This window comes from Bidens hawaiensis, unplaced genomic scaffold (assembly GCF_021521415.1).
Source record: "Bidens hawaiensis isolate Kalapana, Puna unplaced genomic scaffold, B.hawaiensis_p1.1 tig00000536_1, whole genome shotgun sequence".
Lineage (NCBI taxonomy): Eukaryota > Viridiplantae > Streptophyta > Magnoliopsida > Asterales > Asteraceae > Bidens > Bidens hawaiensis.
This window is the reverse complement of record NW_027491034.1, coordinates 5,597,450-5,618,888: the sequence shown is the minus strand read 5'-3', so window position 1 is coordinate 5,618,888 and position 21,439 is coordinate 5,597,450. Positions and strand designations below refer to the sequence as shown.

Below are 21,439 nucleotides of genomic sequence, written 5' to 3'. Positions count from 1 at the left end.
TAGGATGTATAATTAAGGATGGTTAGGGTTCTTGAGAGGAACCCGGTTTAAAAGAGAGAGGAGACACATGATTTCTTATGTGTGTGAGATTGTGTTATGATGTTAATTTATTCTTTCTATATATACACCCAAGGAGAAACCCTTTATTAGCTATTAAGAGTAATATGGCCCATCAACAATTACTAAGCTAATATATAATAAGGTATAATCAATTATTTTGATCTATTATTATATAAATGATAATGATGATCATATAAATAAATATATAAAATACATTTATTCTTACATAATAGTTTTGGAACATATTTGTAGTGCTTATGTAAATCATTTTATTATAAAAATGGTGTGGTTTTATAAATCATTTAAGTGTGCTTGCAAACAAGATTTGTTTTAAACAATCATACTCATTAGATAGGCTCCGGGCAGGCAACTACGTACGAAATCAAGGTTAGACTAGACATGTGATCCGAGGGTCGGGTAATTATACATTAGCCAAAGATTAAATGGTTATTTATAAAAGGCTAAAAGCTTGACACCAAGAACAAAGTGTTGATCAGTCTAAGAACCAAACATGTTACCAACACGTAGACTAAACCCACATATGAAAAGAATGGTTCAAAACCAAAACATCGCTTTACCCCACATGAACTATAGTTAACTTTTTCTTCAGACTAAACATGATCGGATTTATTAACCGAAAAGAGGTTGAACAGGCCCGCACCTAAAAAAACCCTGTGTTAACCGTCGGTCAACCATAATTAACCAAACCACCTTTCCCAATGACCAAACGAACCGTTTGTAATCAAAATCTAAAAACATAGGTTATAGGCTAGGTTTTGGCCCATAACTGAACCAAATACAATCCAACCCATGCTCATCCCTAAAAGCATATAATGCAATATTTCTCTGGTGTATTGAGATTCAAAATTTTGTATAAAGAATTAAAAAATGGTATTAATTTGTCCCTATATCACCTGAACTATACACTTAATGGAGAGAAAAAAAGGATAACTACAATGACCATATCCAATGAAATTGAACCTGAATTATGTGACAGACTTTAGCCTAATTTTCCAATTTCTCTTTTTCTCCTTAAAGCCATATGACCATGGTAAATGAAAGAATCTAAAATCCCTGCAACTGTGAAGATACCTGAACACAAGAAGAAAATGTCATAAAGATTAATGAAAATAACTCTCAGTTGTATGGATTCGAATTACATGTAGAAACATGTAATTTCTAAAACTTCGGGATCAAACCCATAATATGAGCAAATCACAAGACTATCCGTGTAATTAATTCATTTTTTTGTTTTACCAATATGACCCGATAAAATTAAACATGACCAAAATCAATCCGTTCACAAGTAAACGGGTTCAAATTACGACCTCTAACTGTATGTGCTGGGATTATGAACATAATGGAGCATATACCTCCAACTATTGCACAAATATTGGTCAAGAAGTGTAAGAAGGAGGTATGTGTTTCTGCAAAATTCACCTGCATAAGCCACAAAAAGGAACAAATTGTAAAACCAGAGTAGCCGAATTTTTCTTTTTTTTTCTCAACATAATAACAGGACCCACAAAATGAAAATGCTAACGGATAAAACCAATAAGACCAATAGTTTTATTATCATGTCTAATAAATATAGTAACAGAAGTTAAAAAAACCTCTATTGCTGAAAGGTCATAGTAAAAGAACACTCCAGGTGGCGCCCGTTTACTGTTATCTGGATCCTTATAATATTCTGTCACAGAGAACTGCAGGATACAAATTTCATACGTGTTATAGCATAAAACTTGACAACAACTTTCCTCTTCAAAGTTCATCAAGTACCTGATATGACCGAATAACCGCCCCTCTAAGAGGAGTGTACACAGTTGGCACCACCTGCAATTTTTACGAGATTTGTGTTATATACCATGCGAGAACACACAAATGAATATAAACTACTCAGTTTTTAAATCTTAAAGATTAAGAAATAAAATAAAATGTTACTCGTCTCTCCTCAAATTAAAAAAAGAAATATTAATGTGACTGCTCGATAATGGATATAAGCTACACATGTGTATGACTGTAGATAAACATACAAAATTAAAATATGTATGAATAAATTATTTTTAATGTAAATAATCTACACACGTGTATGTAAGAAGTACAAAATCTATAAAATATAAACCACTGATCAAAATAATTAAATGATTTAGAATAGTTCTGCATGTTCTTGCTAAAAGAATAGTGTTATAAGAAAGATCTCTCGTTATGTATATGCATGTATGTACATAGAGTCATAGAGAGATTTGAGACTCGCTGTAGAAAACTAACCTTGATGAAATACTGATACATTCCATTAGGAATCTTTTGAAAGCAGTGCACCCTGAATAACCAAACAAAACAACAATAGCAAAAAAGCCCAAACAAATGTGATCAAATCTTGGCAAACTAAAAATGCTAAATATAACTTCTTACCCGTCAAGTGGATTTATGATGCCAGGATAATCGTCTCCAAAAGATAGTTTATTAATCTTGTGAGTTATCTGCAAAAATCACTAAAACTTATAACATAACAAAAAATGATAACTATCGAAAAAAATGTAGAATATGTTGACCTACATTGTAGCTATCTTCTTTAAAATCCTTGACATCATGAGGTAGATGAAGATTTTCCAGATGAAAACTTTTGACAAAACGAAAATTTCCCGCCACTTTTTTGACCTCTAGAGATCCATACATGGTACATCCTTCACCTTCTTCGTCTTTAATCCTCTGCACAAAACCTTCTCTTTTGCACTAACATTTCAAAATTGCTAATGCTTAGCATTGACTTGTTTATAATCTTTAATATAAGTATTATAAAAAAATTAGAAACCGACCTGGTCAATCAAATCAGGATCCATCAATCCCCAGCCTCTCCGTCGATATGCTTCACGAACCTCGTTACATGAATTACAACATTCAGCTGATGACGGTTATATTAAACAGAAACAATAATCAATGATTTGATAACTTTGAAGGTTAATGTTCATCTAGTGGTGAGAAGTGTGCATTAAAGAAGACGTACGAAGTCAGCACCGTAGCATGAACCACAATAAGTTTGATTATGTTTGTGGAATGGGTTTGCAATTTTAGTGGTGCCAATATGATGGGTTGTCATTTGAATGAGATTGCCTTTGGCGTCAATCCTGTTCTTGATGACGGTGCAAGTAATAGATACAGATATATTGTAGTGAAAATGTATGTGTGTGCATGAAATAATAATAACAATAGTTATCATCAGACTTACAATATCAAGATGTTGGTCCCCACTGATATCAATGGCATCAAGAGTGAGAAGGGTGCATGAAATAGCAGGGAAAGTGATATCAAACTGCATTTATTAATAAAATGCGACAGATGGAGTGAGTGCATAAATATAAAATAAAAGTGAAGAAGAAAGAATATTGAATTACTAGTACATTAATTTTGAGTGTTTCTCCTCGTGAAGTGTCGACTACAAGCTTGGTTTCTGTAACTGATAGGAGATATAGCCCTGCAATGCAATGGGACAAGGCATCAACAACAATCAAATACATATCGAAATGAGATAATAATAATAACAATAATAATAATAATAATAAACTAACGGAGCTCTGATATAATGAGGAGGAGCATTGCGATGGATGAAGCGAGGGTGACGATGCCACCAGAGAGCGTACGGCTGTAGAAATCCTGATTGACTTTTGGATACACATCCAGACTCAACACTCGATTCATAATTCTATTTTATTTCTTCCTTCAAATCAGATAAATCACATTATTATATTATATTCTATTCCAAATTGTATCATCTCCGTCAGGTCACATTTTCCGATTGTTTTCCACCTTCATTCTCCTTCTCCGACTTTTTTGGGGGCAATTGCTGGCTAGTCGACCGGTTTATATTTTAATAACAAAAACAATTAATAAAATAAAATACTTAGTTGGCTCTCTTGTTTTTTCTCTCTTAGCTGTCACACCCCTATGACGGAATGTCGGGAAGCAAATGGTTGCATAGTAGCTCGTAAGACACTTTCAACATTTATGTGACCGTAAGTCACTTTCAACATTTATGTGACAATATCTATTTATTCAAATTTAAAATAATCAAAGTACATCAAGAATTCAAACCAACATTATCCATGATAAACAAAATTTAAATAAATGATAACATAGTTTTGTTGATATCCTAAAGGTATCATCTACTCGCTTATCTTCAATTATCCAAGATGATAACCTGCAACATGTTTACTCTTTCTGTCTTGGTTTCGCATTCCATTATACTCTTTCTTCGGCTTATCACATTCTTTGGCAAAGTGACCAAATTCTTGACAGTTGTAGCACTTGACTTTTAACTTATCAAAACAAACTCGTTTGTTCAAAGATGGTAGGTCTTTACTAGTTCTTTGCATAAACTTCTTCACCTTTCTCACAATCATTGCCATGTTCCATTTAAGATCCATAAGTTCCAATTCATCTAGATTAATTTGGTCATAGTCTTCATCAATTAGCTCACTTGTATCAATCTTACTACCAACCGAATTTTCATATGATGTCATGAAAGCACAAAGAAAAGCAAAATTCTGTTAAGCTTCTTTCATGTTAACATTAGGTGGTGCAGAAAAGCTATTTGTAGTAGCAGATCCTCCAGAATTATCAGTAAACCCAGATTCCATGAAGCATATATTAGGATCACTATAAGTTGATGACCCCTCTTGTGAACTTTGAGTAAGAAATGCAGTAATTGGAGTTGCAGAGCTACTCAAATGCATACGACCTCCATAAAGCGTTGGATCTTGAGTTTCTGACATTTTAGATCATATTCAAGATCTTCCACCTTTTGCATGAATTCTGAAGCCGTTAAATTTTCATTCTTGAAATAATTATTTTCTTTCAACACCATCAAGAATGTTGAATATGAACCCGGTAAAGCATTCTTGATTGTATCAATCTTATCATAATTAGTGGGTTCCATCTTCAATTTGTTCATTTCTGCTATCAAATGGTTAAACGAGTAAGCATCTCTTCAACAGTCTCATCCTTTAATAAGTTAAAGTTTCGAAATTGAAACTTCAACATCACTTTCTTGCTCTCTTTTGTGTTTCCCATACTTCTCATCTTAATGTGTTGAAACAATGAAGCACATATCTTAATATTTCCAACTTGATGAAATATGTTATCGGGTAATGCCATAGTTAGAGTTGAGTATGCTTTAATCTCAATCTCTAAAGCTTTCTTTTCCTCTTGCGAGTATTGAGAAAAAGCTTTTGGGGTAAAACCCGTAGTTTCACTACCAATCATTGGAACTGTATAAACTTCATCAAGACAATGAGAACAATCAGGATGTACAGAACCAAGATGTGCTCGAAGACGTGGTTCCCGTTTGGCAAAATCACTTAATTTCATCAAACGAGGACATATTGAATGAGATCCAATTTCCGCATCAAGATGTAACATTTGTTGCGTCAGTACGTTCTGAGATGCCAATACATAAAAACCATCCATAAAAGTTCAAACTTAACAAAATTCAAACTTTAGGGTTTAAAGTGAAACTTTAGTCACGAATTGGGAACAGTGATCTCAACAAATTAAGTGTTGTATGGATGACGAATAAGGAACCGTAGTCTTAACGAGTTAAGTGATGTCTGGATAACGAATCAAGAACAGTAACTTAACAAACCAATAACGAATTGACTTAAACGAATGAGTGATGAATCAATGACAAATCAAAATAACGAATCATTGACGAATCTGTGATGAATATGTAGCGAATGAGTGAGCACGAATTAGCTACAGTGAATAACGAATGAGTTTGTTATTCAGTTGTAACAAACTTTACACGTGTCAGGAATCAGTTAAATACTGATAAAGAATGACGACACGTGTATAACGAATCAAGGCAATCTTCAAATCTTCAAACCCAGATTTCCAGAAATCTATAAATTTTCCAGATATGATATTACCAATCACACAAACTAGAAGTATGTAATACTTGATCAATTTAGCACCAAATCGACCAAAACAAAGCTCATTATACTCGTAATTTACTCGCGATTTCGCAAACACAAACAACCTATCCCGTATACCTTAAACCAACCAATTGATTACCAATTTTCAATTAATCAACACCCTGTTCCGTACAAACTCAGATCCTATCCAAAAACATCACAAACAACCACAATAACACAATCCAATCCTCATAAACCTTCCACAAATTACACCGAACATAATTCAACCCAAATTAATCCACAATTAACATATTCCGACGTTAATTCAAATTAACTTAACTAAGAGCAATCTAACACCAGAAAGCCCTGATACCACTTGTATAACACCACTCAGATCTAATCAATCCATATACGTATTCAATTGATTAGACTATGGATCTAGTTATATAATATGTTCTTAATTATATAACTGATAGTTATGATGGTAATAATAATAATAATAATAATAATAATAATAATAAGGTTAATGAAGTAATTGATCAAGAGAGTAAATTGCCAGAGGTTCAGTAATAGCTTAAAATCAATACTTAAATTACTCAAGGCATAACAGCCTTATATAGACGATGGATCCCCATTCGTTACACATCTCGTAACGAATGGGCTCCATTCGTTAACATTACATTAATTAAAAAGAAAGCATAGCGAATTACTGATTCGCTATGCCCCGATTCGTCAACATTCCATGACGAATGGGAAACATAAATAACGAACTACTGTCCATTCGTTAAACATCCTTAATGAATGGACTGTACAAATAACGAACTGGCTCATTCGTTAAACATCCTTAACGAATCAGCCTATATATAACGAACTAGTTGGTTTTCCATAAATACCCCTTACAATAAAATAATAATAAATTACAACTGATAAATTACAAAGACTCGAGACGACAAAATTGTGCACTAACACACACACACACACACACACATATATATAGACACACACACACACATAACAAGTAAACTTATATATAAATATATATAATTTAACAAAGTAATAATATTTTTAATTGATGTATTTTACTTTTATATAATATATTATGATATACTTTATATATAATTTAACAAACTTATAATTTTTCATATAATATCTTTATATATAATATTAATTTAATAAAATTATAATTATCGAACTCTCATATACGATCTAGTTCATTAACTTAGCGTATCAGTATTCTATCTTCCTTTATAGGCTTTATCGTCAACGCGTGATTTCCATGAATCATCATTCTTAATATTATCTTTCACCTTTGTTCGTCTATTGAGGTGAGTACCGCTTTCCCCTATTTTACTTGTTTTCAACGTTTTTGGGACATGTGTCGATACATTATTTCTCTATGATATATGCTCAAACTGCAACTATTGTCATTTGTGTTAACAATTTTGTACCATACTTGTTACGTTCTTACATGCTTTATGTGAATCGCATTCGGAGAGGTCCAACATAATCTCATAATAGTATGATCATACGACAGTCGTAATAGCTTCTTGCTTTTCGACATCTCATTTATTTGTGCTCATTGGTTAAATTGGTTATCTCATTTGACTTGTTGCAATATTTATTTTTCTATTATATGTACATTAAAACTGCAGTGTTGTTCACTCAGCCTTGTGTTGACAAATCTACTTTATTTTTAACGCATATGCAGGTCATCGTGTGATGTGAAGTTAGTTCAAGTTTTGTAAGAACATTTAAGAATAATAATAGAGAAATTAAACAAGACTTTTATTATGTTTGTTTGGTGAACTATTTGTCCTTTTGGATATTGTATTGAATAATTTGTTTTAATTGAATTTTATTAAATAGATATTGAAATTCCCAATATTGCATGATAGTACCTTGAGAGCTGTGAGCAATCAGTTCACGCCCCGACATTTTCGCCGTAGGTTGGGGTGTAACAGATTGGTATCAGAGCCGAAGGTTTAAGATAGGTCGTTAGTGGTGCCTTAGTAACATGCTTAGAAGCCCCATACGTGCTTATCTGTTTGCCTTATGTGTTCGAATTATATTGTTTACAGGTTTCTTAGATAATTAATTTTTATTATTTATTATTGTATTGTTATGCACACACACACATAACTCCTAGGCTATGCCTTAACATTCAAAGACAACTTTTTATAATTAGATTGCCTTTTTATTTTTTGGAAAATTCCTTAAGAATTCCCTACTTTTGTTTTTACTCTACACCTTAAGGCTAGGTAGTGTGACAAGTTCCGGTCGTAACTGGAAGGGGGAGAGTGCTATGAGTTGGGCCTTGGCAAAACGGTTCTGAGAACCTAAGGTAAGACGCTATTCTTTACCTGGAGGATAACCTGGCCATAATACTCGAGCTTATAGGCCAAAGCGGGAACACAACTGTCATACAACTGACACCTTAGGTTATTTTAAACCGAATTCACGGTGGTTCATGGCTAAATTCGGTTTTTTCGATTATTGTGTTTTGTTATTTAAACACTTACGTGGTGGTTCACGAGATGCTCCAACTACTCATATTTCTCTCGTTTGTTCGCTATTTAGTTTGGTCGGTTAAAACGTCATGTAACGCTCATCAGACTTCATTGCATTGTTAATTCGTTAATTAGTTGGGACAGTTAAAATGTCATGTAATGCTCATCGGTTGTCAAACTCAGTTGTTTTATTCGTTAATTTTTGTTGGGCCATTCAAATTGCCATGGAGAGCTCATGGGAGGCCAACACACAATTTACATTTTGTTAGTTTATTGTAAAGTAACTTAATCAACACAAGTTTTAACTTTTAAATTGACCTCATCTAGTTATCACGCATTAATCACTTCACTACATCAACTCATAAATATCTACGCAATGTACCCCTTATATTTCACTTTTATTCCTCATAATATTCCCTATTCATAAGAGAAAAGTTATCATAAAAATTAACCTTCTATTATTTAAATGATTTCCTCAACTTACCATTCATCTTATAAATCTTCATATTTGGTCCCTATAGAATGTCGTCTCTAAGAAACCACCATCGTCACCAACGTACATCTGGTTCACATGATCGCTGTTTGGCTGCTAGGATCACAAAAGAATTCGCTGCTGCAATGCCCATGATAGTCACTCAGATCCAGAGCCTCAACTCCAATGAATCCGCCTCTTCGGCCCCACCAAACAACTAAGATTTCCGCAACTTTTTGAGCACCAAACCTCCATCCTTCCATGGTGAGGAAAATGTCACCACCTTGCTTCAATGGTTCGAGGAAATGGAAAATGTCTTCATCCACTGTGAATGTCCGGATGCCAAACGAACCAAGTTTGCCTCGAGCCGATTCGAGAGTCGAGCTGTCACCTGGTGGAATGTCCTGAGGAATGACCAAGAGTCTGACTTGGTCGTATCCATGCCTTGGGAGGAACTTAAGTAGGCAATGAAGAAAGAGTTTTGCCCGGAACACGAACTGTACGTAGAGACTTGAGACTGAGTTTTGGGAACTCAAACAGGTTGGTAGGGATAACTCCACCTGCTCTAACCGTTTCCGTGAGCTTTGCCGTATTGTACCTCACTTGGTAACCCCCGAGACTCATGGCATCTAGAAGTACATTCGTGGTCTACCTATCAACTTTCGTGATGTCGTGGTGACTCGTGACCCACTAATTATCGGTGAGGCGATAGATCTAGTTGTCTCTCTCACTGATAGTCATGTTCAGGATGGAACCTTGGCTCGCAAGGACTCCAAGCCTACTCCCGACAAGACTAAGACCGACTCCTCCACCGATGCCAAAGCCGAAACCAAGCCTTCTTACAACAACCACAAACGTAAGACCTGCCACCAAAACTACTCCGTCAACCAACCAAACAACCAAGCTCCCAATGACCCTAATGCCCCAAGCAAGAAGACTTACCTTGGTCCTTATCCTCTTTGTGCCAGTTGTAACAGACACCATCCTACTCAATCCCGTTGCCGACTGTTCACTCAGTGCAACCGTTACGGTCCACTTTGCTAACACTTGCCGTGTCCCGCCTAATTCACAAGCCACCTCACATGCTCAAACTGGTGTCCCTAATACTCGGGCTTGCTATCATTGTGGAGACCCAAATCATCTTCGTAATATGTGCCTCAACTTATCCATGCCCATCAAGCCCAAACTATGACTACACCCGACTACTTGACCCATACTCACCAAGTTCAAATCCATCAACCCCATATCCTTCAATCCCCTCCCATCAATCAAGGTCAACCTTACTTAACCCAACTCTATCAAGCCCCGCATCCGCAATCTCAAGTGTATCGAGCCTACTCTACTCAAGCCCCTGTTATGCAAGTTCAACCCATTCAAGCTATCCCAAGTCAATCTACCTCGACTGCTCCAACTCCTATGAATGCAACCCCTCATGGTGCTCCAAGTCACGTCAATTAAGCTACTCAACGACCGTGAAAACTTTTGCAATTCCCTTTATCTTAATTTATTTTGTCTTTTTCTTAATTACGTATTGTAACGCCTCTTTATGGCTTTGAATTATTTCCCCTTTTGAACTATTTATCTTCTATCTCATGAATAAAGTCCCTTTTGTTTAAATAGATTGTTTATTAAAGCCTACTTCTATCTTATTTCCTTACCTTCATTAACCTTAACTATTAATAAGTGATTTCTTCTTCAACTTTAAATACTTATATTTTTGCGATGTTTTGGAAATTTCATTGCTTTAGTAAAATACACTGGAACTCCTTAAAATTTTTGTTTACTCAAAATCATGTTTTACTCAAATGTTTTGTAACCCACACAAAGGGACGAATTATGTGGACCATCCGACGGTCTAAGTAATTATGGATGCATATGTAATTACCAATGTCCTCGCATGGAAATCATAATCCGAATAATTGTGTGTCATAATGAAGAACCGAAAGTAGTTGAGATAACGGTACAAATTTAAAGATGATAAGGACATGGTGGATACGCCGCTGGTACATCCTATATATAAGTGCCCTTATCGGATTTTCATTTGGAACGTTACTTCAACTATCCAAAGTTCTGTATTATGATTAATTTTAAATCATATGTATTTTTATTTAATGATGTTTTTTTAGTATTCCTTAATTTCGGGACGAAATTCCCTAAAGCAGGGGAGACTGTAACAACTAGGGTTTTCGAATTTATATTTTTAGTAAATACCCGACTCCGTTCGATGTTCAGGTTATTTAATTAAATAAAAATATTGCGTTTATCAAGGAGATTAATTATTAACATATTATTGTTTAAATTATTTATATAAAATATATTTATTATACCTTTCTTGTTTTGGCCATTTTAACCCAGAATATAAACATTTATCCTTCTTTGAACCATCCTTAAAAATCAGGGACTAAAAGTGAAATTTTGCTATAATACATTTTATAATATGGATATCCATTACCCAAACCCGAATCCATAATCGATTTCTGGTACCCAGTTAATTAAATTGATTTCTTAGACCATACTGTTCGTTTTATTATTGTAGTTGATCTTGTGAAAATCTTAGTTATAGTATTTTCGGCCTAACCGACGAGTTAAACATGTTAATTATATCGTTTATGATCTGTTATTCCTTATTAAACAAACTGACACTTTAATGATCTTGTAGGAAACGAAATCGTTGTTAATATTTCAATTAATTACCAAGATACAATCTCCTAAACCTAACCAACTTAAGCCCTATATATAATTGTGTTATAATCAACGTTAAATTGTTCATCCGTAATACCTCTTAGCCGTTGACTGTAGCGTCCAATTAACCCAGCTCCGGTCATCAACTGAGGTAATTGATTATTGTATTATGATCACAATAACGTAATAATCAAAAGCCGTATGGTTTAATTGATTAAAATAACATATTGAGTCAATTGAATATGTTAGGGTTCATAATCAGCTATGATGAACTGTTTATGTTTATAAATAATGGGTTCTAGTCTTAGTTTCACGTCGCTGGTTAGCCCCAGCTGGTTAAGTCACTTGGTTATGGGGGGCAGGTCGCCGGTTCGACCCCTGCCACTCCGAGTTTTTAGTAAAATGGTATTTTATTTTTAAATACATTTTTAGTAAATATAACGGTAATAAAAATTATTAAATCAATTATTTTATCGAGAACCGACTATTAAACTTGTGTTTTTCTCGAATCTTTCGTTCATGTATGTACGTATATGTAAACATATATGTATACATACTTATATATAATATCACGAAAACTGATATTTATGATTTATATATACACACACACACACACACAACAAGTAAACTTTATATATAAATATATTTATATGATTTAACAAACTAATAATATTTTAATAGATGTATTTTACTTTTATATAATATATTATAATATTCTTTATATATAATTTAACAAACTAATAATTTTTCATATAATATCTTTATATATAATATTAATTTAATAAAATTATAATTATCGAGCTCTCATATACGATCTAGTTCATTAACTTAGCGTATCAGTATTCTATCTTCCTTTATGGGCTTTATCATCAACGTGTGATTTCCACGAATCATCATTCTTAATATTTTCTTTCACATTTGTTCGTCTATTGAGGTGAGTACCGCTTTCCCCTATTTTACTTGTTTTCAACGTTTTTGGGATATATATGTCGATACATTATTTCTCTATGATATATACTCAAACTGCAACTATTGTCATTTGTGTTAACAATTTTGTACCATACTTGTTACGTGCTTACATGCTTTATGTGAATCGCATTCGGAGAGGTCCAACATAATCTCATAATAGTATGATTATACGACAGTCGTAATAGCTTCTTGCTTTTCGACATCTCATTTATTTTTGCTCATTGGTTAAATTGGTTATCTCATTTGACTTGTTGCAATATTTATTTTTCTATTATATGTACATTAAAACTGCAGTGTTGTTCACTCAGCCTTGTGTTGACAAATCTACTTTATTTTTAATGCATATGCAGGTCATCGTGTGATGTGAAGTTAGTTCAAGTTTTGTAAGAACATTTAAGAATAATAATAGAGAAATTAAACAAGACTTTTATTATGTTTGTTTGGTGAACTATTTGTCCTTTTGGATATTGTATTGAATAATTTGTTTTAATTGAATTTTATTAAATAGATATTGAAATTCCCAATATTGCATGATAGTACCTTGAGAGCTGTGAGCAATCAGTTCACGCCCCGACATTTCCGCCGTAGGTTGGGGTGTGACACATTATATCTCATTATATTACACACATGATTAATGAAATATCTATCTTTTTCACATGCTTGGCTATTAGACTTGTTTTCACAACACTTTTAAGTGTTTTTTTTTGTCTTACAAGTTTTAAGATGGATATTTTATAAAGGTCTCATTATTTCATTACAATGTACTTTGTTTCGTCTATGTTTCTAGGCAATACCTTATGAGCCCTAAACGCTTAAACCCCAAAAATTGAACCAAATTGTCATATGCCAATGCAAATTGACAAACAGATTTTGTTCTTGAGATGAAAACGAACAAATAACAAACTAATTACCCGAAAAGACGACAAACTAAATGATGTATGGCTTGTTGGAGTTCCGAGCTTTGGTGAGAAAACGGGTCAACCACTACAATCAAGTTTCAAAGATTTTCATTTTTTCATAAATATAAAACTGTATTTTTCAATTTAAGTTTTAAGCTTAAGATAATAATATTAACGAGTGTAAAAGAGGTTCAGGCATGAGATGATAAAAGTCAATAAATATAATCTTTTAAACGATCAGGTTTTTAAAAACGGATTTTGACGAATGTCACAGTTGCAAGTATTCATTGGGGTGGGGTGGGGTGGGGTGGGTGGGGGGGAGAGGTATGATTATGATATAAATGGATAGTGCCTACAATCACTAATAGTAATTTGTCACCTAACATCGCCATTTCATACTTAATAAAAGTACAACTACCAATTGTGTCTATATATTCACCTGTTTATTTAATAAACTAGCTGGATGCCCACGCGATGCGGCGGGGTATGCACGCAAACTTGGCATCGGATGCGTAACCGGTGTTTCCGTTTTTGTATGTGTGTGACTTCACAATAGTGCGCGCGTAACCCGAAGATAGTATGCTCGTATTGAGGCATTGTAATATTAAACGGTGTTAGTAAGCACGCCACACAATGACTGTACGCACACAATCAGGTGTCGGTGCGCACATAACGCTACATTCAACTCATCTTGACCCGCAACCCGTTACACTTGGCACTGTTCTAACCTAAAAATCATTATGACTGGACCCCTTTCAACCCATACTCGTCCCGACCCAAACCAAATTAATTTTTTTTTGTATCGACTCATTCAACCTTAACCTTTTAGACTCATGACCCGAACGACCGAACCCACCCGATTCGTTTGCCAGTCTTTAATTATAATCACGTATCATGTAAAGTTTTTAAAATGAAAAAGGTATAGCAATATCATACTCAAATTAAAAAGAATAAAATACTCGTTTTTATGGTATAATATTTTCTAAAACATATTAGCATGTGAAAAAGTTATAATGTTCAAACGTCGTCGGAGTAGTTGGTTTAAAATAAGGGTATATGTGTAACTATTATATAAATTAACAAAACGTGATTAAAATTAAAGGACTAAACTTGTAATTATTTTTGAATAAATTCAAAATAAACCGTAACATATTTTTCTTTTGCTAAAAGACAAAATTGTAAAAAGAAAAAATTACCCTTAAAATGTCTTAACCTTTTGCATTATAATTTGTACTAAAAACAACAAGTTTGGTACATTTTAAAAATTAAGAGGTTCTGCACTCGTGTTTTATATTTAAAATAGATATTAGGCTGTATGCTTGTGTAACACTCTAGCTGAAAAAACTATTTTTAAAATATTAAAATCTGGGGAGAGTTTGTGAGAACTGAAACTAATACCAATGACTGTAAATCAGTTGAGTCAAGTGAAAATGATTTGACTGAATTGTCAAAAGCATTTCAAGCACTCAAAGTAATAAATATGAAAGTTGTGATAGCTACAAGAGTTAAGAGAAAACCATGGAAATATCACCAAAGAAGAAGAATCAATCAAAAATGAGTAGAGAGCCACCAACAATTACTCCAAAATTGAAGAAACATTATGAGTTTATGAGAAAGAATCATATAGTGTTTGACATGTGTGGAGGTTCTCAAGTCCAATAAAGAAAATAAAATTCAAGCATGAAAATGTATCCTCGGAATGGTAGAAAATACTGACCAACTCAAGTAAACAAGCTCAAGAAGGATTGAAGGAGACACCAACTGTGTCAAGAGGCATGAAAAATGGACAAGCCCCTAAGAAATCAACACCTTCTATCCCATCTATTTGGTATTCTCAAACAATAAATTATTTGATATTGGAGATGTGAAGTATATCACAAGAAGAAAGTCAAGTCCTATAATTGGAAGTGGACAGAGTCAAAGACTGAAAAAGATCAAGTTTGTCAAAGGAACTAACACTAAATGTGATGAAAAGATTGATATGTTTCAACCAATTTCAATTAACTATGATAGGTCTTTAACCCATCAAAACACTATTAGAATTGATCCACCAAGACCAAATGAGAGGTTCAAAAGAGGGAACTCCAAGACATACCATACAGGAAAGGTTTGATGTAGAATTTGTGATGTCTATTGACATCACACTACTCATGCAAAGACAAACTCATTCCTGAACATGTATACTGAAATGATTTAAAATGCAGATAAACTCTTGAATTGTGTGATGCAAAAAAAATGGATTAAAATTTTTAGAAAGTAATTCAAAAGGAGATAGCGACACACCTTGTTGCTCGTTTGCCTTTTGTTTCGATGTAAATATTGTTTTTTTATCATAAATAAACACATGTCCACTGTTTTATTGCCAATAGCCCAATACCAACAATAATTTTGGCGAATACATAAGTGACTAAATACCCAAAATGTCCTCTTACAACTAAAATCATCCGCATCATAGCCTAATTTTTTTTATCTTAAGCCATAACATTTAAGAATACATTATTTACTGTTATATCTCAACTTCACTTTGACACACATGTTTTTCAAGACTGAATCTACAAATTCAATAACATTATATTAAAGAAGGCAAGGGATCTTCCCACACCACCCATGATCCTCACAAACCATTTTTTTTCCTATACAGCTCGTATAGGACTATACGATCGTATAGCACCTGAATCGTGTCAGTTGTTGTCGACCATCGTTTATAGTGCCTCGTATAGCCATATACGGGTCGTATAGACCTATACGGGTGTATAGAAACTTTTTTTTTAAATGATGATAATATATCTAAAATATGTGATTTATATGGGTCGTATCTTGCTCGTTTATCTTAACGGGCTTAAATGTTGAGCTCAAGCTTAGCTCGTCAAAAGCTCAAGACTGTTTGTGGCTGGTTGACCCAGCTTGTTTATTATTCAATTTTCTAAAAACAATTTGAGGTTTTTTAATATTCTACGCATATTTGTAACTTACATATAATAAAAAGTTGAGGTTTTTTTAACATCTGGTCCACATACACTAAAATAAAAGTGCACCCCAAAATAAATCATGTTCCAAACACATGGTCCACATACATAAAGTTTAAAATAGTGCACATCAACACATAATGAAAATAAAATAAGAACTAACGTGGTGGTGGCCCCTATGCTGTGGCTCCGATGCCGGTGGTGAACCAGGTATATCCGACACATTGGGAACTGGAATGCATTCCTCTTTCGCCTTGCGAATCATTCAATCCAACATCCACGTGACCTTAGCCTCTGTACGCCGAGTCCTAGCCTCTGTCCGGCGAATGGTATCAACAAGCTCACGTAACATGTTGTCCACATGTGTCGGATCTGGCCTGGTCTAATGACATGGCGGTGCACTGTTGGGTGATCCTGATGTGGCTCTGGCTCCTGTTGTGGCTCTGGCTCGCGCACCGCAACGAAATGACATTGCTTCCCAACCTTCTTAACGATCTTCATGAGCAAACATGTCTCTTGGCCGATCAGATTCGGCTTGTATTTCACTGTCATGGACCGCCGAATGCGATCCTGAAAACAATCAAGCCCCAAAGCAAGAGTGGTAACGTAGGCACCACAAGAAATAGATGACCCCTCCTTCAACCAGTATCTGCTAGCAAAGTAAGCAGCCATATAATGTGCCAAGTTGCACCAAATAGGTGCAAGTAGGGAATACATAAAGAAAAGGTCGGTCTGTGTGACCCACCCTTGGCCACCCCCATCCCCGCAATCGTATATCCGATAATCTTGTGTAGGTGTCGGTGCACCAGATCTCTCAAAGTAGTAGCCCTCGCCTTTGTTCCATAACTACCAATACCAATATGCGACCACCACACTGACAACTCATGTAGGACCATGTTTGTGTGAGTGTCCAAGAAAAGATCAGTCAACATCTCCTCGTGGGTGTATAATCCAAGTGCAATTGCAAACCGTGGTAGAGTAAGGTTGAACTCCCTACCACACAACCGAAAGGACACAGCAGGAACGGTCTGAATAGACTCGATCGACACTTGATTGAAATTAAAAGTGGATAACAACTCAAGTGTAATCTCTCGATACCCCACTTTGTTACCGGCATCAACCATGTGCCTCCAAGGAGTGTCTACCCCGATGATATCCTCGGCACGATCTTTCTGACCCATTTTATCCAAGAAAGATCAATCAATAGTACGCAGTTCAATATAAGGCATGTCAAGAAACTTAGCAAGTCGGTCACGAGCTTCTGTCTGGCGAGCAAACTGGAGAAAGATATGTGTATTGAGTTGGTCATCCAACTCCTCCGGGTCTAGAGTTGGCGAACGTTGTCTTCAGGGTGACATAATCTGCAAATAATTGAAAATAATTAGAAAATATAGACTTATGCACATATGAGCAGCAAGTCCTACGTGTGCATAAAGAACTATAATCTTGTTTCAATACATGTAGTTTCAATAATAATATAATTAGGTGACCCATACTGTTTCTTTTAATACATGTTGTTGAATGATTCAATACATATAATGATTCTTTTAATACATCTTGTTTCAATATAGAGGCTTTTTAACGCCATCTCAATATCCAAACTTTAAACACTTGATATCCTCGACTCACCCAACCCGACTAACCCGAACCTTAATAGGGTCGGGTTGCGGGTTAGTTTTTTTTTAAACAAACCCGAATAACCTGAACCGATTAAACGAAACCCAATCAGGTTGACCCGTTGAACACCCCACAATAACCACACTGCAATAAACAAGCATGCTTATTAATAACCTACAACATGTATATTCAACAATAAACAAACACAAATAGGGTTTGATTGTTGACATGTACGACCCAGTTTAAGAACAGCGGGGGTTTTCAACACTGAACCAGTTTAAGACCCAAATACGGTTTGATTTTTGACTAATACCTTCCTGGCTACCCACAAACGAATATTGTAAGGGTAGAAACTCATCAAAGTCGTCGCTTAACGTTAACGTCGTAGAATTACTACGGTTAAGGGAGGGCTCATGTTTCTTCTTCTCTTTCACATTGTCCTTTGTTTTTGGACGGCCACGGGTGTTTTTTTGAACCTCGGGTACTTGAATATTTGATGAGGTTGGCTTGATAAATGCCCAAAACTTTGACAATATACTTCTTTTACCACCTTCTGACTGTTTCTCAAACTCTTGTGTGAATGCCTCTACAGCGCTCACGCAACTAATATCTTTCTCATGTTCAACGTATAACGGATTAAAATCTAGCTTCTTCCAGAAGATATCAATTGAATCCAATGGAATGGTTTCATATGCAGTCAAATAGTTTGAAAGCATATAAGCGCATGGCAATGAACAACTTGTGCGGAGATGACATCCGCACCCATACCCACACTCAAGTTTGTTCATGCGTTCAAGCTCTTTAACTAATAATACTAGGGGTTGTTTTAAGACTTTAACTCGTAACTCCTTGAATAGTGGGATGATGTGGTCATTCATCATTTTGTTATGACTTTCTTCAAATGTTCCTTTTATGGCTTTATGTTGTGACTTCACGATCTGATCAATAACGCCCACAAATTTTTCAAGCGCAGACTTGGTAGTAAGCCAATAATTCTTGAGAAGTGCATGTGCGCTCTCAACCTTGTTGGTTGCACTATTCCCAAAGTGAAGAACTTGATCGGACCATGCGGACACTAACATCTCTTTGTACTTAACAAGCCAGTTTGTGTTCACATATTCAAATAGTCCTAAATATGTTAAAAAAAAATAAACATGAATAAATGCAAAAATATTCCATCTAATATAAATAACAATATATTTTACAGAAATAAACGTTACTTTTATGCTTGCCAGTTAAACCATCACGAAGTCGCTTGTAATTGTACTCATATGCGAAGGGCGTGGGTGAAAAAACAACCGAGCTCCATAGTTTTTTAAAATATTCCCAATTATTACCCTCGACGAAACTTTGCTTGCAATGCTTTTTAATGTTTTGGGATATGTGTCATCTACATAGCAACTTCGCAGCATCCGGGAATACAACATTACAAGCATTTATCAACGCAAGATCTCTATCTGTTAATATCACCCGTGGCATCATACACTCGTGTAACATTTTCTTAAGCCTCGTTAACACCCATCTAAAGTTATCTTCTTTCTCCTTTGCAATAAAAGACAAAGCAATAGTAATCATCTTGCCGGTTGAAGTTACACCAACGATTTGTACATACGGCAACTTGTATACGTTTTTATTATACGTCGTGTCTATAATCAACATGTGCGGTAAAGAACGAAACATAATGTAGGACGTGGGATGCATAAAGAATAAATCTTCCATTGCATTGGTGGATGGATTTTTGCGAAAATCGTGTGTGTAACCTTTATCATCCAAATGTCGGAAAAGAACTTCCATGTGACTTTCTCCTTGAAAGATCTCCGCACGTACATTACGTATTTCGTTATACACAGTTCTGAGCCAGAAGACATTTGTCTCGTCCTTCTCTTGTATATAAGCTAAAATATTGCGCGGTGCCGATTTATTTTGATACATGTCTCTCACCGTAATCTTCTACTCATCAGTCAACCTCATAGCATATGAATGACCCTCCATAGTTGAGCGAGTTCATGGTTGTGGGCATCACGACTCACTCGTAACATCCAACCACCGTACTCATCGTGGTATTTACCCATTAATTGGAATGGACAATTAGTTTTTATTATACCTGAACACTTAACTTTCACGGTTGACTTGTATACTCCACCTCGATCACACATAAGAAAAATTTTGTTCACCTCCTCGTTGGCGTTTTTCTTCGTCCGTTCGGTGACTATGACAACCATTCCCACGACCGGTTTTTCCAGCCCACTTCTTCAATTCATCGAGAGATACAAATATCTGAAAGAAAAATCCTTAGGAATGGTAGTGTAGATAATATTAAAACAACTAATCACTTTTAAAAAGTTGTAGTTTATCAACAAGAAAAGAAAATATATTTTATAGATACATGGGAAAAGAAAATTATTTTTTTATGATTTTACCTTATCGGTTGAAAAAACGGATATGTTGCTTGTAATTTCACCAACGCTAACTTCAGAATTTTCCTCACCGGTAACTTCACACTTTTCACCATCATTAACCCCACAATTTTCACCAAAGTTACTTTGGGGATAATAATCATCAAAGATCGACGTAAAATATTCCATTCGTTTAAACTTATAATACTACTATATTAATCTATGTAATAAGAGAACCAAGAAGAAGAGAGAACACGAATGATAAAAATTAACTAACGAAGCACATATACTTATATTATTTTTGTTAGATTCATAAATCCTAATAATACATGAACTTAAACAACTTCCGGTAGAATCTTATAATACATCAAACAAATCTTTCACATTTTAAGCTTTAATCCTAATATTCCATTTAGTCAAATTACTTTCAGCCTAATCTTATCAACCATCATAAAAATCTTTCATGTTTTAAGCTTAGAGAACTGAAAATCTGTCTATACGGGTTGTATAGCACTATACGGCTCGTATAGGCCTGTATAGTTGTTTTCCGACAACGATTAAGCCAGTCTGAATGTTTCTGCAAATGTTTCCTATACGGTCGTATAGCTCTATACGACCGTATAGGTTTTTATGGCTTGTCAGAGAGTAATACGAGACATTTAATGCCTATACGGCTCGTATAGGATAGACTGCAAAAAGCTGTTTTTTGTCCCCTTGTCAGTGGCCGTATAGGCCTATACGAGCCATATAGACATGTGGAGTTGGTGTATGAGGATCACATCCCCAAAAAGCTTTTTTTTTTGTCCCCATGTCAGTCTTGATTCTTATTCCATTAGGTGTCACGTTTCTTGATTTTAAAATTTTACAAAATGTTTATGTTAAATGAATGTGTCTAGATCAATATTTCACAAACATTAATTTACAAAAAGAGAAAAGGTTACAAAAAACAGATAAAACGGTTTAAA

General features: G+C 34.8%; 1 protein-coding gene across 1 annotated transcript; it reads right to left on the bottom strand.

The window, feature by feature from the left end:
• Positions 1–977: 977 nt before the first annotated feature.
• Positions 978–4,463, bottom strand: LOC143635700 (uncharacterized). Its single transcript, XM_077103461.1, has 13 exons — positions 4,435–4,463; positions 3,627–3,739; positions 3,459–3,532; positions 3,283–3,370; positions 3,061–3,204; positions 2,877–2,962; positions 2,617–2,793; positions 2,473–2,540; positions 2,329–2,380; positions 1,840–1,893; positions 1,674–1,763; positions 1,434–1,500; positions 978–1,152 (listed from the first exon to the last, which is right to left on the bottom strand). The coding sequence occupies exons 1-13, from the start codon at positions 4,461–4,463 to the stop codon at positions 1,061–1,063; spliced, it is 1,134 nt and encodes a 377-aa protein (XP_076959576.1). The 3' UTR covers positions 978–1,060.
• Between the last annotated feature and the right edge of the window lie 16,976 nt (positions 4,464–21,439).